General features: G+C 32.7%; 2 protein-coding genes across 7 annotated transcripts in view; one reads left to right on the forward strand and one right to left on the reverse strand.

Moving 5' to 3' along the window:
- Positions 1-654: 654 nt before the first annotated feature.
- Positions 655-9,039, reverse strand: LOC117111696 (neurofilament medium polypeptide-like). Of its 3 annotated transcripts, XM_033254681.1 has the most exons (6): positions 8,851-9,038; positions 8,381-8,518; positions 7,257-7,374; positions 6,420-6,605; positions 5,620-5,784; positions 655-4,214 (listed from the first exon to the last, which is right to left on the reverse strand). In XM_033254681.1, exons 2-6 carry the CDS (start codon positions 8,495-8,497, stop codon positions 2,575-2,577), a joined length of 2,226 nt encoding a protein of 741 aa, XP_033110572.1. In that variant the 5' UTR covers positions 8,498-8,518; positions 8,851-9,038; the 3' UTR covers positions 655-2,574. The 3 variants fall into 3 exon arrangements, with proteins under 3 accessions (XP_033110572.1, XP_033110574.1, XP_033110575.1); XM_033254683.1 differs by lacking the exon at positions 6,420-6,605 and having other exon boundaries at positions 8,851-9,039; XM_033254684.1 differs by lacking the exon at positions 8,381-8,518 and having other exon boundaries at positions 8,851-9,037.
- Positions 9,040-13,947: 4,908 nt separating this feature from the next.
- LOC117111697 (synaptosomal-associated protein 25-like) overlaps positions 13,948-16,719 on the forward strand; it is a 37,693-nt gene continuing 34,921 nt past the window's right edge. The window contains exon 1 of one of the 4 annotated variants that reach the window (XM_033254686.1): positions 13,948-15,105. In XM_033254686.1, the coding sequence (XP_033110577.1) occupies positions 14,983-15,105 (123 nt within the window). In that variant the 5' untranslated portion in view covers positions 13,948-14,982. The remainder of the gene's footprint in view (positions 15,106-16,719) is intronic. The other 3 variants (XM_033254688.1, XM_033254687.1, XM_033254685.1) reach the window with 3 other exon arrangements.

Consider the following 16,719-nt stretch of genomic DNA (forward strand, 5'->3'; position numbering starts at 1 on the left):
GCATTTAGTGAATTGATTCCTGATATCTTTTTTCTTTTTTTCTATACACTGTTCCTATTAAGGACTATCCTATTTCTTTTGAAGGCCTTCAATTTTGCTTGGAAGATGTTGCTAGGTAACAACACAATACTCATTGATTTGTTATGGCATTCTGGTTAATGTGTTTCATAATGTTCTCTTTTTCCCAGTATGTAATATGTAAAATGTATGTTGTGCTAATAATGAGCATCATTACTTTATAGTAAATTACAATTTGATAAACCTTTAAAATCATTACAGGCTTTTTCAATGATCATTTCCTCAAGCTACAAGTGAAATTACATTATTGGTAATATAATATTTCATTACAATATTAATATATTCATTTTTAACAATTATATAAGCAGTTTACTGTAAGTTATAAAATAATGAAAAAAAAATTAAATGTCATTGCACTTTTAGAATATTTTGTATGAATCTCTATTATTGGTGTTTCTGGATAAATATTTCAGAATAATTTTATTTTATGTACAGAAAATAATTACGTTTATACTCTTTAATTTTATTTTCAATTTAGAAGAGGCTTACTGGTTTAAACATAGGAAGAAACTTAGGCCAGTCAGCAAATTGGCTCGTCTTGTGTTTTAAATACACTAATTTATATTTTCAAATTGATCATTTTTTTTGGTTATTTATTCATATATTCATAATCCATAAATAATAATTGATTTTTTAAAATTAATCACTGAACAATACACATGGAACCTATACAAGAAATGTAAACACTCATTATTATGCCAGCATAGTCTTTGCCTTCATGTATAAAAATGTTTATTATACTTGTATTGTTATTATATTTATTTTAATATTAAGTATAATAATAAATAAGTACAAACAATTTTATCAGTTTACTAAAGAAGTATTCATTGACTCAAATATTAGTATTAGTCATCACCACATTGAATTCTTAATTTTCTTGATTAATTCTAAATTCATTTTAAAAGGTCAGTTTGAATTTAATCATGTATAGTATATAATTTCTATTAACAATTCTCACAACCCACTCTTATGTGTGAACAACAGTATGTATGATACTATCTACAGTAACTCTTATTGGCATACAGTAGGCTGCATCCTAATGAAGCTACCTCAAACATGATAAGCAAGAACAGGATAAGAAGCTTGTCTTTACACACATAAGTAATATGAATTCAAAATAGGTGAAATTACAAAAATTTACAAATTTCATACATGTATGAAAAAATATTTTTTAACAGGAATCTGAACAAAAAGTCTATATGCTGAAATCATCTAGGTACTATACTTGTATCTCAGCATTATAATCTGTGTAAACATATTACGGTTGTATTGAACATTGATTTTTTTTTATCTACCTATAAGACATCTTGATTGAATCGTGTATTGCAGCATCATTCTTCAAAATGTCATTGGAATCGTAGTATAGAGATTTCCCCTGTGGTACTAAAACCAGGCAATATATATGAATTGAATTATATTAATTCTCGTCAGCCGAAGCATGTGTGTACCTTAAAAATAAATAATATCTATTCTTATCAATTTTTTAGCCATTGTTTCTTCATTCCTAATGATATGCATTTTTTATCTATTAAATTTCAGTATTATACATTATATTTATAATGATTTTTAATGGAAAGTAAATGATTAAATGTGTACATCATCAACATTTTATCTTATTATAACAGGGATACAAAATGCTCCAATATGTAATATTGAAAAACTACATCATTGTTTTGGCATTTGAATGTAATTTCATTCATGTTTATTTGAGCCTGTGCAACCATCATTGCTCTTAGATTTTCTAATTTAAGAGATTATTTTGTCGGATTCATCATGCCATGCATTGTTATTCTGATGACTTGTATATATTGTGTATAGTCATCTCTGATGATATGCTGTGTGCTTTAATTATGCCTGTGTCACTGAACCGTGGCAACTACTCACTGACTTATCTGTAGAGGGCGCTAGACTATATTTTTATCTCTGACATTTTTTCAAGATGCTCTGATTTTGATATTCAATCATTTATTTAAAAGAATATTATTATTATATGTTTTTGTTTTTTTTAAACTCTTTGTAATACAAACCATTTTAGCCTTTGGCTGCTCTTTAATTTTATGTCAATATCAGAATAAATAAAATAAATTATATATAATCTTATATTCTATGTTAAAGGTGTATAAGAGCTCTGCTTATGGAAAGCTGAGACACTATTTATATAGGACCAATAGATTAACGTTAGTAACATTCTTACCGGTAAAACAATCATATAATTTGAGTAAAGTTGATAGATACAAAGAAAAATTATGCTTTGGTTCTTGAGCAAGGCAACATGGACACAATGGACCTTCCAGAGTGTCAATCAGACTTAACAACTGACCAATCAGAACAGGTCCTGGAGTAGGCGTGTGTCCCACAAACACACATGTTGTCTGTCTCACAACACAAACGCACATGTTTAATTATTTTTTTATGGGACCTTAGGAACAATATCCAAGGGGCGGGCTTAGTGGAAAGGTTCGTAGCTCAGTTCCACGGTAGTGTTTATGTCTGCGTTTACTCGTATGATTGCACGTTCACGTATGCTCCACTATATGGATCTTTTGGTATTACCAATTTGGATGGAACATCATTGTCCTGGTTACCATTTCTTTTGACTAATGCAACATAATTTTTAGTTTCTGCCTCGTTGTGGAGTATTGTATCATAAGCTATCTTGGGATCTGTCACTGTTGACTTTTTAGCATCAAATATTGGTTCGCGTATCTCATCGTAAATGTGCTCCTTTGGATTCTGGTTTTTACCTAGTATCTTCACTGTACCACCTGATGGATTACTGAATCCACTGCCAGCTGCCATAGGTATCTTCGGTTCGCCATCCACTGATAGTCTTTCGATGATATTAGCGATCGTAGGAGATACAATGGTGACACTCTTTCCAGCATCTATTCCTGGTAATTGTGGAATGTCACATTTCCCTTTTGATTCATTTGGAGGGAGTTTAAGATTTAAATTTTGGGGTTTCTGTGGTTTTTTTTTTACATCTGGTGGTTTGCATTCATTTTTACGCTGCTTGCTTGGTATGTCAGCAGCTCGAGAACCCACATTAAAAGCTTCCCAAGGTGGATTGTTTGATTGATCATAGCCAAGTGACATCTGTTTTGGTTTTGACTGGCTTGGATTTATACCCATTATGCCACCACTACTTGCATTGAGCGTTAATATAATTTCAGAGAGAGGACGAGTGGGACGTTCGACAGATTTTGAAATAGATGGTTCACTGTACCTCTTAATTGACTCAGATGGTTTTGGAACCAGTTTCTTCCTTACAGCAGGGGTTTTTTTAGCTACTTTCGGTGCAGGTTTAGCTGCTTGTGTTGACGTAACTGCCATAGGTGTAGTAACAGGACGGATTTTAACTGCTGGTGTAGGTGTTGTAGGATTTTTATCAACTAGCTTAGGTGTATTTCCAGATGGGTAAGAACCAACATTGGTAGGCATTATTATAGGTGTTGGTTCAGATGTCTTTTCAATTGTAGGTGTGGCTATATGTACTGGAGAGTGAAGTACTTTCCTTTCTTCCAATCTGGATGAATCTGATGGTTCTGACATCTGTATTTTTTCATCTTTAAATTTGCTTTCTACTTTAGCAGCCATCACAGATACACCTTTGTGTGGTACCTCTGCTTTTATTTGAGACACATTGCTTCCAGAAGTAGATGGATGAGAATTTTGTGAGATTTCTAGATCATTCAGTTGTCCAATCTGAAAAGCTTTCTGATTGATTTGCTCACTGAATGACAACACAGGCCCTGTTGCTACCTGTTTATCATGGAGGTGACTAATTCTTTGTTTTCTTTTTTTCTCATGCTCATGAATTTTCTGTTCTCTTTCTCGGGGGACTTGTTTCCTTCGATCATTCTTGTGTTTTCTTTTTTCAACTTCTTTGTGAACAGATGTATCTTCCTTTTTCTTCCCTATGTCCTCTTTTATAGGTGCTGCCACTGCAGACCCCTCATATTTCGCATTTAGAGATTGTTGAGTTTCTTTAGCCTGGTTAGCAGCTACTAAGGATTGTGTGGGTTTTTCAACACCACTCTCTTGTTCCTCTTCAATTTCCTTTATGTGAAATGATATACATCTTGGAAATACGGCCGTGTATGAGTTTAATGGATTTGAATCGAACTGGAAGACAACTGATCGAAAGAAAAAAAAAGAATCTGGGTAATGATAAAATTTGAAAAGCATTAAAATATGTAATTAATTGTTTCTAATATTTAAACTATTAATACTATTGTGTTTGTTGAAAGAATCTACCGTAAATACTTGAATAATCACCATGGCGCTTATAAATTTTTTTGAAGCTTTAGTGCTTGAGAGCAGCACTTACTAAAAACATATTTGCGTGGCGCTTTCCATGCCCATTCCAGGGGCTTAGCCAGAAAAATGAAATAAGCCATCCGAAATGGAAGCCACTCTGGGCCATTATGATGTTTAGAATTTAAAGGTGTTGAAATGTTGGAATTTTGTCTTCAAAGGAATAGTGTTGAATTTGCTATCACAAAGATATTTCAGTTATAGACATAGATTGCACATTGCTACGGTTACTCACATTGTTTCTAGTTTAATCAAATGCATCTTCGTCTCTCACCTTTGTCTAGTGCAAATGTTGTAACTTTTACATTGTAAGTGAACTTTTCAACTGGTAGGCAAAAGCGGGGAGAAAAAGCCTAACATTTTTTGGAATCCCCGCTGAATATTGGTATGAAAACAACGTACTGTACATTCAATCAATGAAGATTGTTTTTATCAAACGTAAATATGATTTAGTTTTAGTTTAATGTAACATTCGATAGATTTGAAGAATATAAAGAATTTGCTAAAGGTAGACCAGGCCCAATTAAGCTAGTCCAAGTCATCCAAGCCGTCACGGTAAAAGTGGTCATCCTAAATAATAGTTGGCAGTCCAAAAGGACAGCCGGACGGCTCGCTGGCTAAGCCTACGACCCATTCCCATGTTACCTACCATACTGTAGGCCCTACATCATCATTAATAAACAATTGTAAATGTATGCTTGTGTCTTTGTGTTATTTATTCATTTGAACAATGTATACATTTTATTTAAAACCCTGTTTACACAGGGTAATATGTGCTCTTGACTAAGTGCTGTGGCACTTATTTGAGAGTGCACTTAGTGAAAACTTTTATTTTTGTGCAGCATTTATTTGAGAGCGATGCTTATTCTAGAGTGCACTTATTCAAGGACTTACGGTATTTTATATTTTTTTTTTCGTTGTAGCAGGATCGCCCTCCCCAGCATGAAAACTTTAAAGAAATTGAAATCTAATAAAACAATATAAATATTAATAAAATGGTTATAGGAACCACGGTCCGTATCAGGGTCTGGTTTTGCTCATTTTAACCATATTGATCATTAAAGACCCTCATACATACAGAGCATTTTTTAAGTCTCTTTTATTGTCCTTATACTTTTTTTTAATTATTATTATTATAATACATTAATACTTAACATTTTTTCAAAACGAGCTCTTAAATCTTCTCATTTATCAAATGTGCAATACTGCTTTTTTGGGTTTTACCTTTGCTTATTGTTTTTGGGTGAAAAACTTTAAGTTCCTCAATCTTGCTTTTAACAAGTGATTTGAAGTTTTCCCAATCAAATTGTGTTTTCTTGTAACCAGTTGCAATATGGAATTTGTTCTTTGAGGAGATAGGCAGAGCTTCCAACTGGGGCTTAGTGGCATCTAAAAAAAAAGGAGCAATTTTGTTTAATAAATGTTGACAGTTTATGAATAAGAAGAAGAAGAAGCAAATTATGATAATGCTCACCTAATAACTCGTGTAATGCTCTATACAACAGAGAAATATTATGTACTGTAGTAAATCTTGTATAAACCAGTGTAATGCTCTATACAACAGAGAAATATTATGTACTGTAGTAAATCTTGTATAAACCAGTGTAATGCTCTATACAACAGAGATATATTATGTACTGTAAATCTTGTATAAACCAGTTCTCATTATGAGTTTTTTTAAAGCATAATGACAGCTTCCGGGAGAAGCAAAAATTGTGCTACAAACTCCTGCTACTCTTGTGATGCAATGGAGTTTGGCTAGTAAATTGATAATCACTGAGGTAAAATCCACAGTTAATGCATGCAAATGAATGAAGATTGATTGACTGAATGATTGATTGATTGATTGATTGGAAATTATTAAGTATTTAAAGCTTGAAAATGCCATGGTCATACATCCTTTTTGGGAGGAAAAATTTATACCATTTATCTATTTTGTTTAAATTTAAATATTAATATAAAGTAGACAAATAAAAAGGTAGGTGGTATTACATGTATTAGATGTTGGTAAAAGTGCTAATTACCTGATTCAAGTGTTAGTTTACAGGCCAATAGATAATCTACACTTGTTAGTGATTCAATGGTGAGTTTGTCAAATAATCTGAACTCTATTCCATCTTCCATCCAGTACGTAACTTGACCTTGTGAGGTTACTTTGAATGGGAAGCGCTTTTTATCCAATGCATCATGCACTGATTTTAATTTTGGATCTAAAAATAATAAGATTTTTATTCATAGTAATCTGCTTTATTTTTGGATTTCAAATCGAAGTTGTTTAAGATAAAGAATCAATTTGAATAGTATGATATCTTCATATTTTTAATGAAATATTTCCAAGCTGTGTTATCCAAAGTGGAGCAAATACTAAAATAAAAAAAATCATAAATATACACAATTAATACTTTAAAGTCAAGCTCCAGAGGAAAAGAAAAAAAAATTATATGATTGAAAGATTTCTGAATATATAAAAACCACCTTTTTTCCCACCTTCTTCCCTAGTTTTTAAATACTCAAAAGTCTGTATCTTAGACATTAACCTCTTCCAAGCTTTCGTCAAATATTTTTTTTTGCACCCTTAAAAAATACAGTTTTACAACATGTCAAAAAATTGCCTGTATTTAAAATGGTTGGGGCTCCAGACTTTTGTCATGGTGACTTTGTTGCTTTTGGTGCCCCAAGGCACTTATAATAATATAATAATTCTGGATTTATATAGCGCCTCACGTTGACACAACCTCGAGGCGCTTAACAACAACAGAGAAGAAAAAAAACCAAACTTATCTGAATAAATAAATGAAATGAATTTACCAAATTCCAGGGAGACAAAAACCAATGAATCAAATAAGTTAGGAATTATGTACCTTTATAGATTTGAAGCTTTTGAAGCAGCGGAGAATTGTGTGGAACCAGAAGGAAATGATCTCTCTTTCCTCTTGCGCACAAAGCACCACTTGTGAATATCTGATCCACCCATAAAACCTATTGTTTAATATCCAAAGATTTCATTATGAAAGGCAAATGAATTAATAGGGAGGTTTCGACTGCACAACAATAGTAGGACATAGAATGTAATGACGTCACTAAAATTTTTAAAGATAAATTGCATATATAAACATTACAAAAAAGGACGGAGAAAACATGATATCATTATAAATCTTTCACCTAAGTTTGCAGAGTTCTCCCGGACTTTAAGTTTCTTTATAATTCTGTACATACAGTAACAATTTTGATTTTTTTTTTTTTTTTTTAATTAGTGTCCCCTCCTGTAGATTAAGAGCCAAGCCCACATTTTATGTTCCATTCAGGAGAGTAAATGCATTCCAAAATGGATTACTTTGTAGATTAAGTTAAGCTTATAATTCTCTTTTAGAAATTGATAATTTTTTTCAAATTTCCTGCATCTGTTCAGGAAGAAAGTGTTAAATATATTATAAAAAATTTTGAGTTTGTATTGAGTATTTGGTGTAGGTCTTTGATTATTTATTCTTTTTGATTTTATTGCTGTTGGTTTGGGTATTGAAATAAAAATATATATTAAAAAAAAAACTAGAAACACATTAGGTTAGGCCAAAGAGTATAAATAGAACAAGAGAGCAAAGTTCCGTTCGTAAAAACGTCATGCCTGTGTAAGACGCCCACTAACGGTTGTATATTCTTTTTATTACCAGTGCAGCGCTGCGCAGCGCGGTAGAAGTACGCCCGCTATAAACTCAGTAAGCAGAAAACAAAAGTACAGTATCTTGTGGAGAACAGATAAACAGACAAACCTACCGTGCGCGGTGGAGCACTGGGTAATAAAACACATACAAGCGTTAGTTGGCGTCCTACACTAGCTGCGTAGAGCGTATCATTTTTTACGCTCTCAATGAGCGTTGTTGGCTCTCTTGTTCTATTTATACTCTTTGGTTAGGCCTACTTTACTATACTTTTTTTGATATGCTGTAGGCCTATTTTTCTCACTTAAACTATTTGCTTTCTCACGAACCGCTTGTTTGTAGTCTGAGTTTTGTAGAATGATTGGCAAAGAACACTTTTTCAGGATCTCCATGAGAGTGTAGCATGATCTTGTCCATTGGAGGTCTTTACTGGATGGCTTGCTCATTTTAATTTTTGGAGTTTTTAACTGCAAAAATAATTATAGTCAAATAAATGTATTTATCTTTGGTCCTCCATTTACAAAACCATTTTTGAACCAGGGTTTTTCCTGGCCTTTAGCAGTGTGTTCTCTAGTTAGAAAAGTATCTATCAGATAAAGGATAGTGTGTTTATTTGAGACTGCCAAAATATGGTCTTTGATTGCAGATGGTTTGTAATTGGAGGAGTCTTCATTTAATTAATTATTTTTCATTCTACCATTGCAACCCTTTCCATTGCCAACCTCCAACATAACTCCTTTACTAAACTTCATTTAAAGTCAGTTATAAATGTAATAAATATCAGATCTGACATACTTACCTTAATTAAAGTGTTAGCAATTCCGTTGAATATCGATCATTCAATTGTCTGTACTTCTATAGAGACGAAATTAATTGGTTTATCGTAGTGGTGCCATAATATTATGTATTTTCACAGTCACAGCAATCTAACAACCTCACAAGGAAATAACAATTTCTATTTAAAGTTTAAGCTTACTTTATCCAAAGATCAATATAAATATGTAAAAGGCCCTCTATTATTCAGAATGAATAAAAATGCTAATAATGCATTTAATCACATGACCCTCTATGCCCAATTGTTACCTTTATCCTGCTGTCGATTTTGACAATGCTGCTATTGACAGTTCGTCTGGTTGCCAAATGAGAGTTCATAGTTCAAATCAACGGATTTTAAAACCTGTTCACTAATACTGACATACTTCGTAGTGTTCTGTTAGCCGTATTGTTCACTATATTGCATACAAATAATAAAGATTTTCAAAGGTTTTAGATGACCTTTTCCCTAACAACTTTTGTTATTAACATGTTCTTTAAAAGACTTCATAATATTGACATGCTTTATCGGTGTGTTGTTGTTTACTCTATTGTATCACATGTAAGGGGAATTTTTCTCATAGTTTTTAAAAGTTTTAATATCACCTTTTCCTACCAACTTTTGTTACATGTTCTTCTTTAAAAGGCTGTTCAAAATGAAAGCTATTATTAGTGTCATTATTTAAAAAATAGAAAATTTATGAAGATATTCCACTTTGAAATTTGTACTTTTGTTTGATACCATATGTTGTAAAGCATAGAGTAAGGGGAAGGGGAAGGTGGGTTAAAATACTAAAAATGACCATTAAGTTTTCATTGGAAATTCTGCATTTTGGGATTTAGTTACACATACTTATTTTTTGTACCCCTTCACCCTGGCTGAAGCCAGTCTACACCCCTGTAAATTGATTAATAATAATAATAATAATAATAATAATAATAATAATAATAATAATAATAATTAAATAACATTTATACTGTATAACTCAAAATACATTTTTGAAGCACATGCAATTCCAAGTTCTATAAACAAATCAGAAAAAAAGATGCGTTTTGAGTTTTGTTTTGAAAATGATGACATTTATGTTGATGCACAGATTTCATACATAAGACTGTTCTAGAGTTTTGGGGCTGCAACAGAAAAAGGCCTGTCCCCATATGAAGATGTTTTGATGCGTGTTCCAGGTTTCAGTAGGAGTTGGTTAGATGAATGGAGAGTTGAGTTGGTGGGGAGTGAGATGAGTGGTTCAATACTAATTGCCTAGGATCTTTGAATCACCCTGTACCTTTCTATCTGTATTTGAAATGAAAGCAGCCAAATTGCTATCAACACTGGTCTGAAGATTTTTAGCAATAGCTCCCTCTATAGGTTATGTTATTGGTAGAAAGAAATGATGCATGCTCTCCTCACTCAATGGAGATCCTTTGAAATAAGAATCCATGTTACTGTAGTAGCGCTAGATAGGAGCTGATTTTGTTTTCAATGATGTTTTATGTGGGTGGTCCATCTAACTTTTGGTGATTAGTTGGGGACTCTAAATACATACCTAATATGTAAGACAATTAAATCATACTAATTGTTAAACTAATCCTATGTATAAAATTGATTAACTTAGAATTTAGAGCCATTAAAAAAAATCAAATCTGGGAACAAATTAGAAAATATATATAAGTAATGAATACTAATTTTAAAATTTATTAAACAACCTAATTAATATGAATTGATTATTAATTTGTGATCTAAAATATTATAATGAAATTGTAAATTGAAGTTTTGCATGGCGTCAGACAAATACAAATTGAGAACATTAAAATAATTGATGGTTTGTTACGTGTTAACTACGTCTCTTAAGCTACCCTGCTGGAGAACCATTTAATATTGCTCGTTAGCAAAAGGAAAAAGTCCTTACCATAAAAAGTGATACAAGGAATAGAACATGTGAACTCATTTAATTAGAAATTAAATTGTTTATTTAAATGCCATTTTAGACTAGCTTGAGTTAATTTGATTTTACCTGAGTGTATTCTGTACTGAAGGTAATTTGATATGTGGAAGATACAGCTGATGATCTTCAACTATGTGAACTATCGTTCGCATGAACACGTAATGTCTCATGTGAACACTTTAAAATGTTATGTGTTAACGTACATGAGAATTATTATTTGTAGGGAATATTCCCTGATGTGTTAATTTATATTATAGTAATTTATTATTTACTTTCATTTTATTTCTTATATGTGTTTTATTGACCCATTTTTTTGCTAGAAATATGTATTTCATGCTGTTAGTGCATTTAAGATAGAGTGCTGAAGTTTAAGGTTAAGCCAGCTCCACCAATTAGAACCTCGTATTTGCATAAAATACGAGCCTATATTTTTTGTGTGCACCTAACACATCTATGAGCTCCCAACTGGCACACAGAACAAACAGCTATGTTTTTACCTCTCTTCATCCAAGAGTCTAAATGTGTACCTGGTAGGAGGCATGCGGGAGGTGAATGGTTAGAGAACTCTCCAAAAGGATGCATGTTGTGTATGGTTGATTCTATATTAAATTACCAGGGAAAAAAGTACATTTAGTGCTTCTTCAAGAATACGTGAGCTTGAAAAGATAATAAAAACACACAAAACCAGATTTTTTTTTCTCATGACTAAGAACAGTTCCACTGCCTACTGTAAGCCTCATTTGATTGTCACTTGTGTGAAAAGGTTCCCAATATAAATAATGAATACATAAGGTAAATAAATTGTCACAATCATCATCATTGTCATCATTATTATGATTTTTGATGACATCATGGTCATCATCATCAACATCACCATTTTCTGTCTCGTCATTGTCGTCATTCAAATGTACATTATACATTCATGCAATTTTTTTTCTTTAAAGTGTCTCATTCTCATCTGTCATTTTTCGTGCCTTTTACTTATTCATGGAAATTATAGGTTATAACATCGATTGGCTTTTGTAAGATCCATACAGAATGGGGCTAATTGTACAGACATTTCAACTTGAGCATGTAAAGCTAGACCAGTAAGTACATACATTTAAAACATTAGGTACTGTATCTGCTAAAAGCAGTTCAGGATACATGCACAATGGTCATTGTTTGGTTTCCAAATTGATTATTGATGGTGTATGCAATCGTTATTTTCAAAATAGGACATACAGTAGGCTTGAAATTTGTGGGAATAATTTATGTAACATGGTAATAAGTGAAATAAATATAACGTATGGTACATGCCTCTAGATGCATTCGCTCAGATCTGAGCCAAATAAAATATAGAAATGAATAAATAAACAATTTGAACTTTAAACATGAAGTTAGAGTTCAAATCCCATGTTAGCTCTTAACTTATGTTCTTAGGCAAGGCACTTACATGCAATTGTCTCTCTCCACCCAGGAGTATAAATTCATGGGTATCCGATAGTATGTTTTGGCATTTAATGTATTGATCTATTTGCAATGCATTACATGCGATATCCATGAATACTCCCCGAGGAGGTTGCACATAGCGCGCCGCATGTTTGAAAATTAGTGGATCCAGTGACTGGTTAACGCTGCTGACACTTTGTCTACCTTAGATTCTGAAGTGCACTATAATAAGTACTTAAATTTTTATTATGATAATCCTATGATTTCGTTAATAATTCGAGGAACTATATTTTCTCTGTCACTCTGTATTAAAATTCTAGATCTTCCGATGACTGTTCCATCAGCCAATTCAGCTATGACGCCAAGTTATAATTATACTAGTACGCATTTGCATTTTTCCATTAGGTATGCATTTTTTCTCAAGATGTTGCCTAATACACAAGGAATAGATAATCCGCCACTATGTCATCACCTTAATATTCCTAAGTTGAAACCCTAAATTTTTGAGAAACATAATTTCCCTCGCAGGTAATGTGGTTAGCTCACTTGAATGCTTACTCGCTGTTTTATTCACATGCATAAAATTATGTTCACTCTAATGCGTTATTAACATTTTTGTTGCGAACATTGAGCGAGGTAGATAATGGATTTATTAATATGAAATGCATCGCAGCATACGTTATGTTGACATGTATTTGCTGAAAATTAAATCATGTTTTTTTTAATAGTTGAAGAATAACAATGCAAGTATTTATGTAGCGCTTTTTCTTATCCAAGGAAATCAATGCGCTTTACATATACAAAAGTTATAAATTATAAGTTTGGACATTTATGAAGAAAGAACAGGATATACATATAATAAACTAAAATACATTTTCTTTTTTTAAAAGCTATAAGTTGATCTGAAATATTGAAAAGGATCCAAGGGTAATAAGTTTTATTTTAAAAATATTTTAACACTTTCTTGGGTAACCGTATGAATTAATATCTGTTATTTTTTTATTTTATTTATGTTCTTTGTTGTTTTCTATGAAATGTGTTGATACTTTATTTTAATTCCTGAATGAAATGAAATTTTAATTAGATTATGCATGGTAACACTTTAGGGTGTTTAGGTGTATTCTACTGTATGTTATATATATTATCTTTGGTATGCCTTAAGAATCCTTCTCCATCCCCATAATTTTTCCAATAAGAATATTTTTGGAAACACAACTTATGATATTTTGAATAAAAATACTTTTATATTCCTTAATACTCCAATAGTTTCCTCACTATTTCAGTATTTTTCATTAATTTTCTTATAGTGCCATACACTTATGTTTCTTTCTTAACCTTACACTCTATTGAACTTCACACTCTGTACTTATGTAACTATATAAATTTGCCATATCTACTAAATTTCCTCACTCTATTAAATTCAAGATTCTCTATTAACGTGTTATCCATCTCATCTCCCACTCTCCTTAATACCCCACCACCTCTAGCGCGATCTATTTCCTTCTCCTTTCATATCATTTATAATAGCCTAGTATTTCTTGTCTTTGTCATCTCCATTGCCCAAGAGTCATCTGAATAAAATCAATCGAAATTCACATTCTCACAAGCGTGTACACACACTTACATGCTCGTGTCTACACAACAATAAGCATATTGATCTCATATTTACAGGCTCATATTGCATTCGTTAGTCAGGTGGTCCTTGGTGGCAGTTCACACTCAGTTCCATCGTGTTCATTAATTTACGTGCAGTAAATGATGTATATCCGAATATAATACATGGTTATATACATGTCTAAGTATCAGCTGATGGGGAGAGTTATTTTATTGGTTGTATTACTGTAGAATGCTGTACATGCTAGGAAAAAAGTGATATTCAGTCAAGGGTAGAGAAAATTGATTAATTCGCTTGAAGCACTCAATGGAATAATGATAATTTACTACTGGTTCATTTCTATATGCACTGGATCTTAAAAGTCTTCTCATCTCTATTGGTACTCTATTGGTTTATAACGTCTCCATTGGAAACTTCATTTATTATCGTTATGTTGTTTGTGATGATGCGGTAGCTGAGTATTCTCGTTAGCCTATGTGGATTGTTGATGAGAGTCAGCCAACATGGCCATCTATACATCTATTGATCCTCTGCCTCGGAGCACAATACAGTAAGATCTAATTCGTTTGTAAGCAGTAAGAGAAAAAGGAGGCAGCTAGGCTGACATTTCTTAAGACTAGCTCTAACAGATGGCCAGGATGTAGTAATAGATCATTATACTGTTTGGAATTCGTCATAGCTGTATTTTATTCTTATCCTACGTCAGCGTCTGCAGCTGAGCTACTTCTAGAAATTTTAACCTATTCAGCAATTTTCTCATTTCATCTATGGAGCATATCTGAGCAATATAGTATAAAGCAAGCCAAGTATATAGACAAGTGAGAGTCGGATATTGTGAAACTTAACTCATCTTAAAGTAGGCATTTCCCGGCCTATATGAAAAATGACAATTTATGGTACCTATGTATGGAATGCGTACCAGATTGAATGATTTTCATCATCTTTCATGGAGAAAGATTTTACGAGGCGATAAGTACAATTTTTCCTGTGATGTTAATTTTGAATCCTTAAATTCATTTTGGAATTATATGTTTGAGGTTTCTATTTTACAAGCAGACATTTAAGTGGATATATTGACTGCAGTAGGCTATTTTTTTTACTCCATTAAACCAAAGAAATTGCAAACATGTTTGGGCTCATGACAGAAGACGATGAGGAAGGGAAGGGGGCAGCAAATGGGAATAAGGAAGGTGGTGAAGAAGGGGAACAAGTTCAGGAAGTGAACCCAATCGATGCAAAAACAATAGAGGTAAATTATCACCAGGCATTGCTATACAATCCTGGTTGATAACCAAGTAAAAGTAGTGGATGATCTTATCACCACAAAACACATTCTCAAAGGTTTATTGTATGATTATAACCTGAATTTAGATTGACCATTTTTTAGAAATTTCCTTTTTTCAGCTCTCCTACTATCAATTTATTTTCGCACTTTTTTTACGATGCATGCAGTATATATTTCAGGTAGAAGAGCTAATTGAGTGAATTACTCGTGTGTGGTTGATGCATCTTTAATAAATGAATGATTACTAATTTTACATTGCCCAATTCATGTAGATGAAATTGGTATTCAGATATTTTTCTGTTTACCATTTTGAGGATGGAATGTTTATTACGTGTATGGTGAAATGGTGTTTTATAAACTTATACCCGATTTGCAAATATTACATGGGATGCATGCTAAATAATTCTAAATGTAAAGAGATATTCCTACTGAGATGCTGTTGCCCCATACACAAGTGAATACAAACCTTGCTGAAAGCTGTACAATTTATATGCTGACAGTAAAGATACCCAGAACACCGCAGAGCAAAAATAAGCAGCGTCCTAAGAGCATGCAAACAGATACTTGCTAAATATCTCAAGATTGTTACAGGCCTCTGCAATATCTGTTTTTCTTGCATGGATATACAGGGTGTGTGGTAATCTTACATTGATAAGCATTCATAGGGATGCTTAATAAAATCCCCCTAGCAGGGGATGTGTGTAACATTTTTATGTGTGTGAATCGGCAGTGGCGTATCTAGAAGTCCTTAAATGGGGTCCTGTGGAAGAGGGGGGAGGGGAGTGCGAAGGTGAAGTGGGAGGGGCTCGATGATCTGTTGAGGGGTGCTAACTCACAAAATAAGGAGATTTTAGGTGATTTCTAATTACTTGACCATGATTTTTGGGGGGCGACTGAGGCGCCCTGCGCATCCCCCTCCCTAGGTATGCCACTGTGAATCGAGTGTAAGTCAAGACTAGAAAATAGAGTTTATAGTCTGAGAGGGTCCTTGTTCTCAACGGATTTGAACCCAGAGGCTTAGTTAGAATGCAAGGAATGCATCGTAACTGCAGAGCTACTACAGTATTCCACATTCAAACACCTTTTATAAAACCACACCAATTGTTATTCTTCAGCAAACTCTCCCAATGAGAATTTTATGGCATTTATTACCTAATTTTAAGCAAACTTGTAAAACCTTCCAAATACATGCATGTATATTAAATTTAAATTTAATATAAACTAAATGTTGATAATTTTAATCCATTTGTGCATATTGTTAAGATCACAATTGACTACAGTAGCAGAGTGAGAATACTTGGCTAATTAAGTAATTAATTATTTATTAGTTGGTATTGTTAATGACTAGAGTAATAATAATTAATTGATTGATGATGGTGATTAATAGTATGCCTATATATTAGATGTCAGTTTGATGTAGTTAGCTGAGCTCATTGAGGAATATGTAGACCTGGTTAGAGATGATGGATGGTTATAATGGAATGTACAGACAAAGGAGCATGAAGAAAGATGGAAATGAAGACTATGGAAGATCCTTGAAAATGAGAGTTAGGGATGATATATGGTAAAGAGAATATG

This window comes from Anneissia japonica, unplaced genomic scaffold, assembly GCF_011630105.1.
Source record: "Anneissia japonica isolate Jap-2015-1 unplaced genomic scaffold, ASM1163010v1 scaffold287923_len1623670_cov205, whole genome shotgun sequence".
In the NCBI taxonomy this organism is placed as follows: Eukaryota; Metazoa; Echinodermata; class Crinoidea; order Comatulida; family Comatulidae; genus Anneissia; species Anneissia japonica.